The sequence below is a fragment of the Harmonia axyridis genome, chromosome 3 (genome assembly GCF_914767665.1).
Source record: "Harmonia axyridis chromosome 3, icHarAxyr1.1, whole genome shotgun sequence".
Lineage (NCBI taxonomy): Eukaryota > Metazoa > Arthropoda > Insecta > Coleoptera > Coccinellidae > Harmonia > Harmonia axyridis.
Genome location: NC_059503.1, coordinates 12,915,668 through 12,934,169, shown reverse-complemented (window position 1 = coordinate 12,934,169; position 18,502 = coordinate 12,915,668). Strand labels below are relative to the sequence as shown.

At 33.4% G+C, this 18,502-nt stretch overlaps 2 protein-coding genes across 6 annotated transcripts in view; one reads left to right on the top strand and one right to left on the bottom strand.

Annotated features, from left to right (window-relative positions):
* The first annotated feature begins 749 nt into the window (after nucleotides 1–749).
* The window catches only part of LOC123676134 (leukocyte elastase inhibitor-like), a 30,545-nt gene continuing 12,792 nt past the window's right edge, over nucleotides 750–18,502 (top strand). For 2 of the 4 annotated variants that reach the window (XM_045611858.1, XM_045611856.1), the window contains exons 1-2: nucleotides 751–902; nucleotides 1,639–1,754. In XM_045611858.1, coding sequence (XP_045467814.1) covers nucleotides 1,650–1,754 — 105 coding nt within the window. In that variant the 5' untranslated portion in view covers nucleotides 751–902; nucleotides 1,639–1,649. The other 2 variants (XM_045611859.1, XM_045611857.1) reach the window with 2 other exon arrangements.
* On the bottom strand, nucleotides 7,097–12,984 carry LOC123676132 (protein yellow). Of its 2 annotated transcripts, none has more exons than XM_045611852.1 (4): nucleotides 12,834–12,984; nucleotides 11,598–11,844; nucleotides 9,812–10,312; nucleotides 7,097–7,773 (listed from the first exon to the last, which is right to left on the bottom strand). In XM_045611852.1, exons 1-4 carry the CDS (start codon nucleotides 12,834–12,836, stop codon nucleotides 7,241–7,243), a joined length of 1,284 nt encoding a protein of 427 aa, XP_045467808.1. In that variant the 5' UTR covers nucleotides 12,837–12,984; the 3' UTR covers nucleotides 7,097–7,240. The 2 variants fall into 2 exon arrangements, with proteins under 2 accessions (XP_045467808.1, XP_045467807.1); XM_045611851.1 differs by lacking the exon at nucleotides 12,834–12,984 and adding an exon at nucleotides 12,636–12,683.

The following is an 18,502-nucleotide window of genomic DNA, read 5'->3' as shown; positions in this document are numbered from 1 at the left end:
ACCCGACTGTAAACTACAGAGCACAGATTACTAGTTAGTCTGTGCTACAGATCTCTAAATATTCATATTCGAAAAAAAGTACATAGCAAACGTTTGCCTTATGTTTTTTGATGTGTTTTTAGTAGAGAATATCCGAGTCGATCGCGTTTTACAAGTACGAGTTTGGCCCCTACATATTTTGAATAAGTGGTGGGAGTTGGTCATGCGCAAATTCGTTCGCTTGAATAATTGCTTCAAGAATCAAGACCGTACATGACGAGCTGTGGAAGCATAGTGGATTATATTTATTGGAAGAGTATTTTCCTATATTTAGAACATTTAAAAAAAAAGTGATATATGTTTTCATTAGAAAAATAGACCTTATCTCATTCACCACCCAAAACTGCCGACCCAAAAATGAAATCTTGATTGAAAGTTGGCTTAAGCAAAATATAGCATATTTTCTCTTTGGACATTTTCGGTATTTTGAATGCAAAACCATGTACACATTTACATGAAGTGATAATCGCATACCTATAATATTAAATGCTTCAGTATGATTTCGGAATTCCATTACGGAAAATTCAACCCTCTTTCAATGAAAGTAAGTAATATAAAGGTGCATATCATATCAATATCCTTAGGCAGTATTTTCAATTTGAATTAATTATTTCTAAAATTTTATTTTATAAAATCGAACTTATTGAAAAGTGAGTTAGATAATTGTGATAGGTCATCGGCATTGGTCCATTTGTTGGTTATACCTACCATGAAGTTTCCATTTCTTATTGAAAAAAATCATGATAAATAAATTTTACAACTTGTTTTCTGAGTGGGGGATTATTTCTCAAATATTTCGAACTTGATCTTCTTCAATTCGACTAGTCAGTCCGGTGTTGGTGCTAACAGGTTCTAGGGACAAGGTCAGTATTCTTCATTCCTAATGAAATTCAATTGAAATGGTTGTGGATGAGTCGTGTTGTTTTTTAAAATACAAGAGAAATAATTGGAGATTTTATCACTGGCTTAATTGGTATCTCTTCAAGAATTTTTTATATAAATGATATTCAATACAATTTTAATTAATATTTAAATATTAAGTACCTTTTTACCACTTTCAGTAAACCTCAAAGATAAACAGTACACTGTTTTTGAGGGTTACTAAAATTGCCGAGAGAAAAGATAAATAACTAATAATTTTATTCGTAATTTATTAAAAATGTTCCATAGTGAATTATTTCAATATAAGACAAAAGTTCTGATAATTTATTAATGGCTGAGGAATTGTTACTGATTGCATTTCTTCGAGTTAATCGTTTTTTATAGTTTGACTTAAGCGGATATTATTTTCAATGTTTTAGAAATTGGTAGCATATACTTAGCTCATATATATTTTTATACACTCCAAAAAAATGCAATATCAATTTGTCAAAAATTGCATTGAAAACGAAAATAATAACAGAAAGAAATGAAATTCTTAAACTCCATATGATTTTTGAAATATTCCTAAACTTAAAATATTATTTTATATCAATCAAATGATTAATTACTTTTTTTTCTTCGATTTGAATGATTCAATCCTAAATAAGATTTTTCTTCAACTTTATATGAGAAGCAATTTTTTTTCATGACCCAACTGATTTGGATATTGAATTTCAGACTTAAGCAAGATGAAGTTTCTATTTCTTGTATTGATTGCTGTGACAGTTTGTGCTGATGATGCTTTAAAAGAACTCCAACAAGGAAATATCCAGTTTTCGTCAGCATTATATCAGGTTTGTTTAAAAATAATCCATTATCAATATTTCCGTTATTTTGTTGTATAGGTATACTCTCAGAGGGTATACTCTTCTTGCGCTTGTTAATTGATGATTTAATTGATGTGCTTTTCTCGGTTTCGGTTAAGGTGCCGTTCGAAAGTTGTTGCCTTATTTAGTCTTTACTGAAACCACCATATACGCTACCGAATTTTATATCCGGAGGGAAGAATCGAGTCGTCTACTTTTTACTATTGATTAAATATTGATTTGCATTTCTTTAGAAAAACTTGCGAATACGTGAATTGAAAGAATTCAGCATATCAGAGTATTGCTCGAGATCAGTATCTGAATGGACAACTATTCTGTTCTATTTTGATGTGGCGCTTCCAAGGCTATACTGGATCCTTCAACAGTGGCGTGGTACTCCATATATTTAGGTGGGGAAGAAATAGAAATCTTTTTATAAAGTAACCGTATTCCTTGAGTATAAAGAATAAAAAATATTCTTTATACAATGACACTATCTAAATAAAATTATTTTCGGTCACACAGGGTGTTCAGATTTTCCTGGAGGAGTTTACCCATGTTTTGTTTCATTTTTTTCGTTTTCATGCAACTCTCACTTCAAAAATGATAATGGTTTTCGATGAAAAATAGCTTGTAAAATTCCAGAATTGTCTTTATTTCAAATTGAAATACAGGATATTTTCTTCTGCTAGTGTTGGTATAAATTATGTTGTGTAGTTTTCCTCGAATAAGCATTTTTTGATGAAACTGCAGCTGTTTCAAGGAAACGAGTAGATTTTGATACATTTTTTAGAGATTTCGTTTGTGCATCTTATGATTAGATATACAGGATGTTCAATTTGAAATGAGGAATATTCTGCAAATTTTCCTTCTCAAAATTTGAAAAGTTTTTTTGCATATTACTATTCCTTTTTAGATATACCTAGCGTTCGAGAGAGTGATTTATTTATAATATTCGACCAGAAATACATTCCAATTGGACCAACCATTACTTTGTAATGGTTGACTAATATTGAAAAAAAAACCTGTCATTCTAAATTATCAATATTTTTGAAGTAAGGATTGGCATAAAGTATATTTAATTTTTCGTGAAAAAATAGTTTTCCCATTGAAAAACAAAATTGAAACCCGCCAAGGAGAAACTGAACACGCTATGTGATCAAAAATATTTTTATTATCTAGTGCTCGAGCAATAAGATCGCTTCATAAAAGTAAGATTTCTATCTCTTCGCTACCGCGCCGCCACTGTTCATTTTGATACATTGAAATTTTCAGAAAAGCTTCTGATTTGAATGGTCGCTTACAGTATACGGTTCTAAACCGGTTTCGAATCGAAAGAATTACTGCATTTGTATAATTAATGAACTGTACCTAATCCGATAATAACTAATTTCTGATGAGGAAGAAGTGACCTAAGGCAACTATATGAGAAAAATCATAGACCTATGTCATTAGCAGCCTTTCATCTATTATATCAATATTACGTAAAATCCAATATCTCTATTGGCATATTTCTTATATTCGTTTATCAGTCACCACATCTAAATTTAATAACATTTCTCAATTATAGGAATAGTTCTTATTGTATAATGATTCGATTTCATTTGACAATATCCGTGTTGGAAAATTTCGATAATTTGATTTCATATGTTTTTTTGTTGTTATTTTTATATCAATAATAGAGCAGATAAAACAATATATCTTGCTTCATTTGGAAGAATATTTTTTTCCACAAGGTTATTCGAAGATAAATTCAAATGGAAAACAAGAACAGCAATATTTCTCCATAAGATCTAAATTTCGTTCAAAAACTAACTGAATTCTACTCAGGATGCAAGGGCGTAGAAATGGGGGGTGCTAAGGGTAATGACCTGATATTTAAATTATGCTTGAAATTATCATGCTAGGTAGGTACTTCCAAAATAAATGAAAAATTTCATATAGATCGAATACCTATGCAGTTTTGACAATAACAAGAAAACAAGATTCAGTAGAGCAGAAACTACTCTCATTTTCTGTCAATTGCAATAGATATTATCTGACTGTGAGATCATTAATAATTCTTAACACATTGTCAAGTTCAATAACTGCATCAATGCAAGTAAATAGAATCGATTACAACTGAAAATTCCAACTGGTTTACACACTTCGCTTTGAATGGATTATTATAATACGAGTAATGTGCAAATTAATGTATTCAGTGCGTTCCACTTTTTGACCGAGAAACTTTCATCACATTATATCCTATGCATAATAGGCTATTTGACGGTATGAAAATATTGTCCTTCTATTCTATTGATCGATATGATACCAGTTAACACTGAACACAAATTATAATTTATACAGGAACGTCGAAACAAGTTAACTTTGCTTTTGAAAAGGATATATAGGTATTGAATCATTGGGCATGTCTCTGCTTCAAGGATTAAGGATTGTTACAAGTTTGTTTATTTAAACTAGACGAACATTTTTTTCAATTTCAAGATACTTTACTTTTCCAATGAAATAAAGGATGTTAGAAAAAAAAAACATATCTGGGTGATCAGAGTAAAGGGTGTTTTTTTTCGAGGTATATAACTTTAAGTTGGCATTACTGTTCAAGATGGCGACCGATTCAACAGCTGTCAAGTGATTATTTCTCAGTTTGGTTTGGCAATTCATCATGAATAGAATAGAGTGAAGCTAATCCTCAAGTGTATGTCGAAACACCGTTACATCCAGAAAAACTGACTGATGGCCAGAACGTTACAGTCAATGGTGATCGGTATAGAGCCATGATTACTAACTTTTTCATTCCTGAATTGAACAACCATGATGTCCAGGAGCTGTGGTTTCAACAAGACGGCGCAACATGTCACACAGCTCGTGACACAATCGATTCATTGAAAGACACGTTTGGTGACCTCCTAATTTCACGTTTTGGACCTGTGAATTGGCCTCCAAGATCTTGTGATTAAACACCGCTAGACTACTTTCTGTGGGGCTATGTAAAGTCATTGGTCTATGCGGATAAGCCACAAACCCTTGACCATTTGGAAGACAACATTCGCCGTGTTATTGCCGATATACGGCCACAAATGTTGGAAAAAGTAATCGAAAATTGGACGTCCAGATTGGACTACATCCGAGCCAGCCGTGACGGTCATATGCCAAAAATCATATTTAAAATGTAATGCAACAAGATTATCTTGCGGATAAATAAAATTCATGTCAATCGAATAATCCATCGTTGTTTTATTGCAAATATTGTTATTATTGTTGAAAATCATAAACTGCAAAAGGGTACAAATCAGGAACCAATTTGTTTAAAATTCGTGAATCAATCAATTCATCAATATTCAATTTGTTAATAGTCAATTCCGTTGACCTCGTATTAGAGAATTATCTTTATTGTACGCAAATTTGATTGCTAATGACCCCATAAAGATCAATTTATTTTATGTATTGATGTTTTCATTATTATAGAACATAAACCCGAAATAAAGCTACAAAAAAAAAACTAGCAAACTGTCAAATAGATGTATCGATAGAATAAGTTTTTTTATTAATAAGAGACCATCTAAAGGGTATTTTTTTCAGAGCTATAGAACTTTAAATTGCAATAAAACATCGATGGATTATTCGATTGACATGAATCGCCACGGCTGGCTCGGATGTAGTCCAATCTGGACGTCCAATTTTCGATGACTTTTTCCAACATTTGTGGCCGTATATCGGCAATAACACGGCGAATGTTGTCTTCCAAATGGTCAAGGGTTTGTGGCTTATCAGCATAGACCAATGACTTTACATAGCCCCACAGAAAGTAGTCTAGCGGTGTTAAATCACAAGATCTTGGAGGCCAATTCACAGATCCAAAACGTGAAATTAGGCGGTCACCAAACGTGTCTTTCAATAAATCGACTGTGGCACGAGCTGTGTGACATGTTGCGCCGTATTGTTGGAACCACAGCTCCTGGACATCATGGTTGTTCAATTCAGGAATGAAGATGTTAGTAATCATGGCTCTAAACCGATCACCATTGACTGTAACGTTCTGGCCATCATCGTTTTTGAAGAAGTACGGACCAATGATTCCACCAGCCCATAAAGCGCACCAAACAGTCAGTTTTTCTGGATGTAACGGTGTTTCGATATACACTTGAGGATTAGCTTCACTCCAAATGCGGCAGTTTTGTTTGTTGACGAAGCCATTCAACCAGAAGTGATACGTATTCCGCACAGAACCATTATCTTCGAATTAAAATTGCAATATTTGCAAACGTTGTTCAGGCGTGAGTCTATTCATTATGAATTGCCAAACCAAACTGAGAATAAATCACTTGACAGCTGTTAAATCGGTCGCTATCTTGAACAGTAATGCCAACTTAAAGTTATATACCTCGAAAAAAACACCCGTTATAAATAGGTCTCTTATTTCTCTGAAAATGAGAATAAAATTAATCTCCATGAGTAAACTGCAATTTAAATACAGGGTGGTCCACCAAAAACTTAACACCTCGATTTTCCGACTTCAAAATGAAAATGTGAAAAATCGCTCTAACTCGTCAATTTTTGATTCGAAGGGGAACAACTTTTCTGCTTTTTTCATCCCCTTAATTTCAACCCCGTTACGGGGTGAGCACAACCCCTTGATTTTAAAAAGGGATGAGGGGTGTTTTCAATAACTAATTTTGAAGATTGTACTGTCTGACCCTAAAATTTCGCTAATGTCTATCGATAATGAAATAACAGCGAAAATATGGAATTTATCTTGGGAATATTATTCGTATCCGACACATTTCAAAGATATTCAGTAGTTGTACTCTTCCACTATTTTACCTTCATATACACACAAAATTTCCGTGGAATTCAATGGATAAATTCTGAGTTATCGAAATGGTTAGTTATCTGGTTTACATTTCAAATCCGTACTAAAAGATGGAGCTAGTGAACGTTGAAATCGTATTTCTACTACGTACATTATCCTATTATCTATATAACTTTTATGTTTTATATAATTGTTAGGTTGTCTTGCACTGTGTTTCAAAATATTGGCTAGATTTTGTTCCAAGACATTTCAGGAGACGCGAACTCGAGATTGTCCAAACTTCCCATTCTTTCCGTAGGTGGCACTATGGAGTTTAGAGAGAGTGACATTCAAAGTGTCATAGAAAATCAAATTTCGGCCAATCCTTTTTGAATTCCAGGAGTTGATTACGACAAAATTCGCTAGTTGAATCTCAATCTTTTTCAAGAAACAGTGGACACACCAGTTTTTCTTGACATCTTACTTACCTAATACTTAATTACAAAGTCGATGGAATTTGGGTTACAATAACACATCATAATAACAATTTAAGAATTTATTGATCCAAAAGTTATTGCGTCAATTTACATGGAAATTAATCTCACTCAAAACAAAAACAAAACAATTCTCTCAGAGAAAAAACTTAACGATTAAAATAAATACAATGTCACTTCATTCGAATTGCTTATTCGAACAATTCGTTGACGTGGTAACTGCGACTGCCTTCCAAACCTACATCACAGATGGTACCCTGGATCAAAGCCTTCATAGGTGCCATGTACACCCTAAAATTGACCTCGTTATAGTTAAGGCCTTCTGGAGCCTGAAGGAAGTTCGACATCCTATCCGACATCACCCAAACGTTCCTATGTGCGTCAACTTTGACGTCTGAAGGGAATATAAGGCCGACGTCATCTCTGTCAACGACGCAGTGGTACTTGGGATGGTAAGGAAGAAGGGAGTTCCAACAACCTATGGCATTTTGGTCGATCAGATTGAATAGTTGGACACCATAATCGTCCATAACTCTGGCTGTGGTGTGGGAGTTTGGTGCCCTGTTTTCCAAGGCTATGAAGTCATTGTAGCTGTCATCAACTTTGGAACTGTTACGGAGGACGTTGGTGGATACTGCAAATTCCCTGTTACTGGCCAAGGGACTGAAGTAGAGGTACTTTTCACCGGTTACGTAACGGGGTGACAAGGACATACCGAAAACACCTGAAAGAATTTTGTTCATTAATTTTTTATTCTTTGATTATAATTTGTTTGTAATAATGTAGATTCTGACATATTATTCAATAGAGAGAACCCTATGGAATTCAACAAGGGTCACATTTAGGACCGTTGGTTTTTGTTATTTATATCAACTAGTTAGTCATCAGCTGATCTACCTAGCTGATAGATTCACAGAGTTGGGAGATCAATTGAGATAATAAATCGACAAACCGAATGATAGATCAGAGCTGATAGATTAAACGATCAATTGAGTTGATACCAAGAAACAGGATAATTTTCGATCATAAAGTTAATTCCATAGATCTATCTCAGATTTGGAAGACGAAAAAGGACCCAATAATAAGCAAAGAGGTGTTTACCTACCATTATGACACTTATGTAGGTCATTCATATTGAATGAAAAATCCTAAGTAACGCTCTAGTGAAATTGTAACGAGTTATGGAGATATTCAATTGAATTCAGAAATAATTAATTATGTAAGGTAAAACAGATAAGCACCCCTTGGTTTGAAGATAACAGGTGAATGTTTGAATGTTTTAAATTAATGATGTTTTCCTATAACATTCTGTTTATTTTTATTTACTTTGATAAGCAATAGTTGTTGTTTATACCTTTCTCTTAATTGATCCTCATTAGTTATTATGAGGCGGTTGTGCGCTGCGAGTAAAGCTCAAATAAAAAAAAAACATAATTATGTATTTAAATCAATATTTTCTAGACATCAATGATAAAAACCACAGGACTCTACTCTATTCATTTTTCAACTAATTGACTGTTAGACGTTTTGGAATCGATACTGAGCCAGCCTGTCTAGATTTTAAGGAAATTCACTTGATTTCCGTTTTCGATAACCATAGAGTAATATACATAGATAGAGGAAGTATACACAATTTTTACATGTCCCCAACATGGTTAGATTACGTTGTCGGATTGTGATATATTATCAAATCCACAATTTTACTATATCATTATGGATGTATATTATATTGAATGAAATATATTTGAGTGATTCTCAATTGGATATGCAAATTTGAATATTTGGAATCTGATATTTTTCCTAATTGTCGAATTTATAGTATGCAGATTATTTATTATTTTCTGTATCTACCTGCTGAAATCCAAGGTTTGGCAACTATTGTTCTCCTAGTGTCATCCGTTGTTTCACGTCGTTTGGCGCGCTAGAAGTTTGTTTTCTGAATTTCTAATATATTTAGTTATTCATCTCAATATATTTTGGGTTGATATGAAACGTTGATTCACTATGGGACATAAGAAGTGCGTTCTTTGTGGAGATACTCGCGAATTGAGTGAAATATCGTATCACTGATATGTCTTCATTTCCGTGCGCTTCATGTCAAACTTGGTAGTTCATGTTTGGGGACAAAATTTACTTATTGGAAATGGCATATGCTCCCTCTATGTTTATTACTCTGAGTCGATAACACTTCAAATTCATTGTTTCCCTGAATATCTGAAGATTTCATTATGTAGCGCCTAAGATGTCTAAAATACTGGTGTGTTCATTGATTAGATTTTGTTTGGCGAATCGGCTTGGCATAGGTCACTTTTTCTTCCTTGATGTGGTGCTATACAAATAATTAACCAATCAGAGGCATTTTTTCAACATTTTTTTGTTCTGTCAAAAGTTGTATATTGTTGACTTAACCTCAAAACGACATTGACAGAAAGACGACGTGAGCGCCGCAATAAGAAATTATGCGGAAATCAAATGAAAAGGAAAAAATACCATTACAATCCAAGAAGGTTGGTCCCTTCAAAAGTCGCCATTTTAATCTTAAGATTTTTCAAGAGTAAGTGGGCACATCAGTGTTTTAAACATCTTAGTAGCGTCTTATAAGGAAAGAAAGAGAGGTTTTACGCTGTGAAAAAAGAAAGTATCAGCAATCCAGAAATTTCCAGTATCTTTGTAGTTAATACAGAACTTATCTGATTGATAAGTCAAAAATATTTTGACGAGAAACCTACAGATGGAGCTCCCAATATCTAAGTTACACTCACCTTCCTCATCCCAGTTGAAGGTCAACCCATCAATGGTGAAGTTACCGGCAAGAGGATCGGGGAAGAAATAACCATGCTTGAATCTCCAAGCCCTGTTTTCAGCCCAAGAGTACACAATCATACCATAGGCCAATTCGTCGCTGAAATATGCGAATGTATCATCGCAACTCTTTCCCACATCAATAACAGTGTTTGCGATGAAGGTGCCTTCTTTGATCAACTCAGCTGGGATCTCGAAACGTCTGATCCGCTGGTTGGTCCTGAGGTTGAAGACGTTGATGCTGTAAGGGCATAGCTGCTGAGTGGTGTTTCCAATACCGTAGGTTCCGGTGTCGAGAACCCAGAGCCTGTTGCATTCGTCAGCCTTGATTCTGTAGACTGTGTTCATGCCGGTATTGCAGTTTCCTAGCTCGTTGGATTTCCAGTCCGGATAGGGGATTAGAGGAGGGGATTTTGAGTTGTTGTCTGTGAGGGAGATGTAGTTGAGTGTGGCTGGTATACCTAGAATAAAAGAATTGATGTTTTAATTTTATGCTTTAATATGGAGAAATTAGCGGCTGAGGCTCATCGAATGCTCTGAAATACCTATGGCGAGACCGTTATTAGTGAAAGAACGTGCGAAGAGTGGTTTTGAAGCTTCAAGAACGTTGATTTTGACGTCGAAGACCAGCATTGCGGTTGAAGAGTGAAGGTTTTCGAAGATGCAGAATTGGAGGTATTACCTGACCAAGACTCGTATCAAATGCAACAAGAATTGGCAAGATCATTGGGAGTGACGCAACAAGCCATTTCAAAACGCCTGAAAGTCATGGGAATGATTCAGAAACAAGGAAATTGGGTGCAGAACGATATGAAGCCGAGAGACGTTTGGCGTTTGTTTGCTTATGAACAGCTGCTTGCAAGGCAAAGACGGAAGAGATTTCTGCATCGCATTGTGACTGGAGACGAAAAATGGGTTCATAACGATAATCCCAAACGTAGAACATCATGGGGATATTCCGGCCATGCTTCCACTTCGACGGCCAAACCGAGTATTGACGATTCCAAGGTCATTCTCAGTATTGGGTGGAACCAGCTCGGCGTAGTGTATTATGAGTTGTTAAAACCGATTGAAACTATCACAGGCGATCGTTATCGAACGCAATTAATGCGTTATAGCTGAACATTGAGAGACAAACGGCCGCAATACAATGAAATATATGATGAAGTGATTTTACAGCATGACAATGCTCGACCCCATGTTGCGAAAGTGGTCAAGACATACTCGGAAAGGTTTAAATGGGAAGTCCTTCCAGTCTGTACTCTTGATAATTTTTGCGTGTCAACATTTTGAAACATAGAGTTAAGTCTGCATAGAGATATTGAAGGTTATGTGATGCTACATTTATTGTTGTTTGAAAAATGTATTGAAACGAGTTCTGTGTATTGATACCATACTGTTCTTCTTCGGAAAATATATATTGTGAAAACAAAATAATGGCTTGATAAGTATCATTAAAATTTTACTCCTTCGACAACAACGGTTGAATGTTGCTACAGGGGAAATGACTCTAATGAAGAATTGATTGCTGAAGTGTCATATTGACTCTGTTATCATTCGTCTTACCGCTATACATAAAATACTAAATGGTCTCAACGAAGATGTCTAAAAGTACATCTCAACCCAGACAGGTTCTATTACTGCCAAGCGACTACCTTTAATAGACATCAATGAAATTGAGCGTTTACATTTATAACCGTCATAACGTGATCCAGATCTGTGATACAGACAAGTCAATCAACTAACCTTCCTTCCATCTTGGTACAGAAATGAACATTTTGTCATTCCATACTTCAATTCCGACAGGGAGATTGTTTTCAGGAATGTAGTTTCGCGTTATCTGAGCTTGAACCTTATGATTGATGTCGTTGAAGGCATAGTCGATGTAGTTCCAGGCGTACCTCTCTTGTAGCCTGTAGGTGGCCTGGACCTGGTAGATGACTAGAAGGAACCATAACGCCCGAAAGGTCGATGCTTTCGGTAATATAGAAATCTGTAAAAAAAATTATATACTTGTGATATTTATCGTTCATGTTCGTTAAACAGAGTGGGTTATGAAAAACTTGTTATTGGTGTATTTCCGATATTACAAGAGGTATGAAAACACAAAATGAATCTATGTTTTTGAGGAAAAATTGTTTTTTTTTATTCTGCCTGCAGTTCTGGTTCTGGTTATGCGTTTAACATGAAATTGTGCATAATGGTCGAATTTTCAACTAGGTGCATTTTTTTTCTTTTTCTGATATTCTTCTTGCAAATTGTCTGGATGCGATCAACATGAAATTTCGCATGAAGTTTGAAATTGTTATTTTTCATTCAAATGCAAAAATTAATCCCGATGTAAGGATTAGTATTTTGAAATTAAATAAAACTTTTTGAAAATTTACCCGAAGAAATTTTAGAAAGGCGCATTTGCCATTTTGTAACGATCTTGAAAATCCAATCCATGAATTTTAAAGGCTGAGAAACAAAGAATAGTTTCAAAAAAAGGACTATAACAACAAAAATCACAACATATTGAAATGATTCTGAATACAATATTTTTCACCGTACAATTTTGATTGTGTTTCTTTTCGTGTTTAGGATTTTCTGACAATTTTATATGAATTTAGGTATAATTTTCTGGAAAACCCCAAAATATGTTGAATACTAATGATAAAAATTAAAAACTAACATTGAAAGAAAGTATTTGAGAAATATATGATTCGGACTGAACCTAACTCGAAATTTTCAATAAACAACTCACTCTCAAGAAAAGGTTAGTGCAACAACCTCAAAATTTACCATAATCCAAACATCGAAATCACAAGAGATCATTTCTATCCGGCTCAAATATTTTTATGGTATTAGAAACCCGTTTTTTTATTAACGAACATAATATTATAATATATGGCGCGAGATGAATTTTTTATCTCGATAACCGGAGAACCTCTCAAAGAAGCAGATACGTAAATAATGCACAAAACCATTAATTTCTCATACCATGATGGTCCGGCACTCACTTAAGCAAACTGTGACCAATGGAAAGTGAAACTTCCCGTTTTATATATCGATCATCATTCTGAGCTTATACTAGATTTTCAAATCGGAAAGAATTGGAGAATGTGGGGTTAGATCAGGTTTTAAGAATGGTGAAATACCCTCACTCGATTGAATCGGATAAAAAACACGGGGAGGGGGGATTACAATCTTACCTTGCTGACCAAGGCGGTTGACGATCACTTTTTCGTGAAATTAATTGGATGAAATTCTGGTAGATTTGAGAGTCTTCCGAGTTTTTTCAACTCTTAGAGATATTTGCATTTCGTTAGATGGGTGTTTTTTATATACTACTGAATATTCCGAAAATGTGGTAAACGCAGGTTCAACTGGTTCTGGCGACGAGAGTTATTGCCAATTATGGAAGGAATGGATCAATAACAATTCCGCAAATTGGTGTTTAGAATTATTAATTTTTTGATGTGTTCGTATAATGTGACAATATAGGGTCAGTATTACAAATGAGTAAGTTTTCAAAGGATCAATCCTTATCGAAAATTAAAGGGGGTCTTTCATGTAAACAAAAGATTCTACGCCTTTCCTTGAAAACATAAACAATTTCAATTTTTTTTTCTTGAAATTGCTGAAGAATCGAAGGAATGGAATTTTATGATCATGTTCTCAATGAAAAAACGTGACACCCACCTACTAGATTTTTTCAATTGAATGGCCAGCAAGCTAGCCAGACTTGACACCTTCAGATTTTTTCCTCTGGTGACATTCAAAGTCGGTTGTGCAGAAAACACAGCCCCGAGAAGTAGAATAATTGAAAGTAAAAATAGGCACAGCATGCCGAGAAGATCAAGTTGAAATGTTCCATATCGTAAAGGCCGAATTTGAAAATTATTAATATTTTGTCTATAAAATAATGGACAATATTTTGAAAATCTTTTATAGTAAAACATTTTTTATTATTTTCAAGTTTCATTGCAACTCTTGCTATCGTAACTAAGTATTCTTCTTTTTTTTATTTTTCTCGCAATAAGATGTCAAGTATATGGCATTTATGAAAAGGCAAACGAAAGGCCTTCAAAATAAGGTGTCCTCTTCCAATTTCAGATTTTAGGGGTTGCTATCATTACGCTCACAAGGTTGATACAAATTGATTGGAACCAACTGTATAAAATATCCCCCTACAAATCAAAGTTTACCTGTTTTTGCATTTTTTCTGATTTTGAATGAGGATCCAGATATTTAGGATGGTACTTTTTTAAATTGGCACATACTTGATCCCAATTCAATCAAAAATATCATTTGTCAAATTCGATCCAATCAGGCCACTTATAAGATTATTAGTATTATGTAAAATATTTCTAAATTTTTATTTATAATCAAATACACAAAAGATTGAGAAATATGCAGAAGAAGTTATTCTCTTTATGAAATAAAGCCAACTTGGACTCTCTTTCAATTAAGTTATGAAGATTCATCTCTAAAAACTACTCTACGCTCAAAATCGGCATATATTTTTTATTGTTTTGATATCCTATTCGTGGTAGTAGTTTATCATTTTTTTTTTATTTTTTTTTGTAGTTTATAGTGTAACACTTCATGTTTACTAACTCCTATAAGTCACCTATTCATCTACCTGTATCAAAATATTGCGCTCTTTGGTATTATTTTGTTTAATACAAATTATATTAACCTCTTCGCAAATTCGTCTTCATTCCAAACTTATCTATTGAGTAGATCTATTGTTTTTATCTCGTTATAATTCTCTAAAACAAATTTAAAACTGAAACAAGTTATTGTTGAAGGTGTTGAAATATCAACACTTCGTTACTCACTCAAAACATCAAGTTGATAATTTATGGATTCTTTAATTCTGAAATCCCGCATTCTCATGCCAATTCAAGAAATCTTATCGAATAACTTAACGGGTCGTAAATTCAATTAGAGAATTCATTAAGCCAATAAAAGCTATTGCATTTTCGGTAATTGTGACCAAAGTAGAAAAAATGAACTCTCTCCCAAAAAATTGTAAACACTATATTCATCTGGTTCATTGAAATTCATTCACTTTCACTTTAGGGAAATAATTTGGACCAATTCGAATTCATGTGAAGGATTGTTTTCGATGTGAAATCTTTATTTTTAAATTTTAAGGTACCTACCTGCGTAAATGAGTGCAAGAATTGTGCAATATTGGTCCATGCATTTGAACCTCTTGAATTATTGTCTGATGACGAGGAATCAGTAGACGAATTTCTGTTTTTGGTGAATATACTTATTATTTTTATTTTCTATGCTAACTACATCGATCAACATGTTTTTTTAGTTTGAAATCTATGTTTGAATTGAACACAGAAGCGATTGAATTATGACCATTATCAAAATAGAAGATAAACCCACCATTAACTATTATCAATTATTAATAACTAAACCTTTAGAATCCTTTGAACAAAAATACAATATTTGAGTCCCTGAAATTTTCATTTTACTTTTTGGAAATATTTCATGCTAATATTATTGTAAAACCTAATTAATTTTCTGTGGTCGCAAACATTTGATAAATGCGAACCATCGAATTGAGTGAGATGCATTGAAAGTTAATCAACAGAGACAACAATTAGTCAATTCGAAAAGAGAGATATACGAGAAGTAGGTATCAGCTCCTAGTTAATTTCCCTAAAGAAAAATTAACTTTCAACTCAACAGAACCTTTTTCATTTGAGAGTATACCTTCTCGAGATGCATCTACTTACTATAACTCCCATTTTTTAACCAAAACAACATTTAGAATGTATTTGATGCTTAATTCAATGGAGAGTTCATTTGTTATCAAGATGATCAATTGGAAATTCAAGAAAATTTATGACTTGGAGTTAGGATCTTTACACACTCGACACTAGTTCAGTATAAGTTGAATGGTTCTGATTCTACACTGATTCCATAATTCTGAATGGAGTTTTCAAGAATTTATACCTTCCTAAAAATATAGCATAATCTTAGGCCTAATGATTTATGTTCCTTTTTATTCTGAAATCGCTGAATATTCATCAAGAATTGAAACCCCCATGAGAGATAGAGGAGGTCATTAACTTTTATGTGGAATGTACAGTTTTTTCAAGCAAGGTAATATACCTCTTTTCATGTTTTTGTTTCGAAAATTTTCTTTTTATAATACTCGTATGTTTTTTTCGCATATATTTCAAGTATTCCAATCTTGTGATAATATCTTAGAAATCACTTTCATGTTTTTCACAGTTCAACTGCCCAACCACAGTCCCAACATATACATAGTAATCCAATACCTCTAGAAAATTAACCAACCTACGCACCTGAACAGTGCCTCCCAAAAAAAACCTCCGGTTACTTTTTCTCCAAATTCATCAGTCAGAATAGTATCGAGAGCTTCAAGGATCAATCCAATCAAACGAATCTATTTGTAGTCAATTGGACCAATTAAAAATTGAATAATACAATTTAATTATTTTTTCAACAGTCAACTCATAAATAATACTGCTTTGATTTCAAGCGGTATACGATTTATTAGGTTCATTCATACCAATGACAGTTATAGACTGGAACTATCCTACTATACGTGAGTTGTCTACAATAGTTCAGAGACCACAAAGCTCTATACAGTACGTTCGGTAATAAGAATTGGGTTTTCGAAAATTGATAAAGATCGAAACAATTTTTTTCATAGCTTTTGTTTAAATATAAATAACATAAAAGAAGGAAACCTTTTCAACCTTGGTTTATAACAGAGTTTTATCATAATATTAATGGATCAAAATTCGTACATACCTAGTAATTATATCGAAGGCAAATTTCGTAATATTTTTTCACGCTTATCGCTTTCAAATGGTTTGAACTTGAATTGAATGACTTCATTTTCATTCAGTGATGAAGTGCGATTTAGGATAACAAAGATCTGCTCAATCCATACAGAGAACCTATATTTTGTTCAAAAATAATGACCAACATACCGAAACATTGAAAAAAACATTGTTTTTTATATTATGATATATGTTTTGTCTATTTTTATATAGACGTTATGATTTTTGGAGACAATTTCACCAAAAAAATCAAAAATTTCGTTGACAAAACATGATTAAAACAAAACAATGTAAAGCATATCAAAGGAATCTTTTAAGAGAAAAATATATGGAGGAATAAATATGCAATGGGTTGCTATAAGCCATAAGTTATTGGAATACCTATCTTGTGGAATGTTTATACCTATACATTCAAAATTACAAAGATGCAAAAAACAAAGTATCGAAATCAAATTGGACATTTGCATCCATAACACTTCCATTAAGTAGCCTATAACAATATAAATGGTAAATAAATGATCAATTATCATAAAAATGAGAAACACTTGGAATAAGGTTCTTTCAGATACATTGTAGCTTATCAAGTGTAAAAGGATTTCAAAAGTAATTTTTCTGCTTTGATAACTTGCTTGTCATACTTCAGAATAATATCAGTGGAATAGAAGTAGGTATGCAAGAATGTAGATCGTTATGGACATCGATCTTTGTATTTTAATCAAGACTATTGTCATTTCCTTATGAAAACCATTATCAATAGCATTCACTACACCCAGTGAAGGACACAGTGGAGATTAATTAATATGCAAACTTTCGGATTTACTCAGTGCCTATTATACATACCTGATCATGGGATACATCATTATCATATTTCAGTAGGAAATTGTTTGAATTTTTATTTAATATCCAAAATTAATTAATTAAATATTGGAGAGCGACATACACCTGCAATTCTATCTACAGTTATAATATTAAAAGTTCAAAATATTAAAAATGGGAAAAATAAAGAATTAAACAGTTTTCTAATATCTTATATCTTTGATCTCCTTGATTTTCTCAACTATGAAATTGGACTGGAACTTGAGTTGATTTCAAGCTACTAGGCATGAGCTTAAGTCAAGTAGCTTGAATCAAGTCAAGCCTTGAATCCCTAATATCACATTATGAAAAATTCAAATTGAAATATCTATGCTAAATTTAAGTTAAATTTTGAGTGAGAAAAAAATTGGATCTTGAAAACAAAGCATTTTTGGACCCATGTTTATAGGATTCCTTGAAATGGTCCGAGGAATCTGTCATTTACGTTTGTACCTCCAATTTAGGAACATCCTGTATAATATATTTTCCTGTTCTTTCAAGGCCAGCATCACGACATTAAAAACAGCCAAATGATCCTGCAAAGTACCCCATATTATTCGCAATAAGCAAAAAAATATACTAACTTTGTGTTCTTCTGACAAGTTTGGGAGCTCGAGGCTCTATGTCAAACAGGTATATGAGAGACTTGCTAGAAGGGAGGGAGTCATTCCTAATCGAACACAGAGTTCGAATGATCTCAACAGTTATGTAAAAGAAACTGCTGAACATCACCAACTCGTCTCGTATTACGACAACTAGAAATCCAGGTGATCGATTAAAAAAATCCCACACTCAGATATTCAGCATATACATTCTATTTTTTTTCAAGTTCACGCGAGGTTGAATAAACCGATTTATATAATATTGACTGATTCAAGTCTGACGTTGAAGGCGTTTTCAACCCAGATATTGACGTACCTTGAAGAAATATCTCGAAAATTAAATGTGATCGCTTCTTTGAACTGAAATCAA

Coding starts and splice junctions, on each gene's coding strand:
- LOC123676132 (XM_045611851.1), bottom strand. CDS start 12,668: ATGATCTCTTGTGATTTCGATGTTTGGATTATG. Junction 11,845..12,635: donor ATTTCGATGTTTGGATTATG/GTAAATTTTGAG, acceptor TTTTTTTTACAG/ATTTCTATATTACCGAAAGC. Junction 7,774..9,811: donor CTTCAACTGGGATGAGGAAG/GTGAGTGTAACT, acceptor AAATTCTTTCAG/GTGTTTTCGGTATGTCCTTG.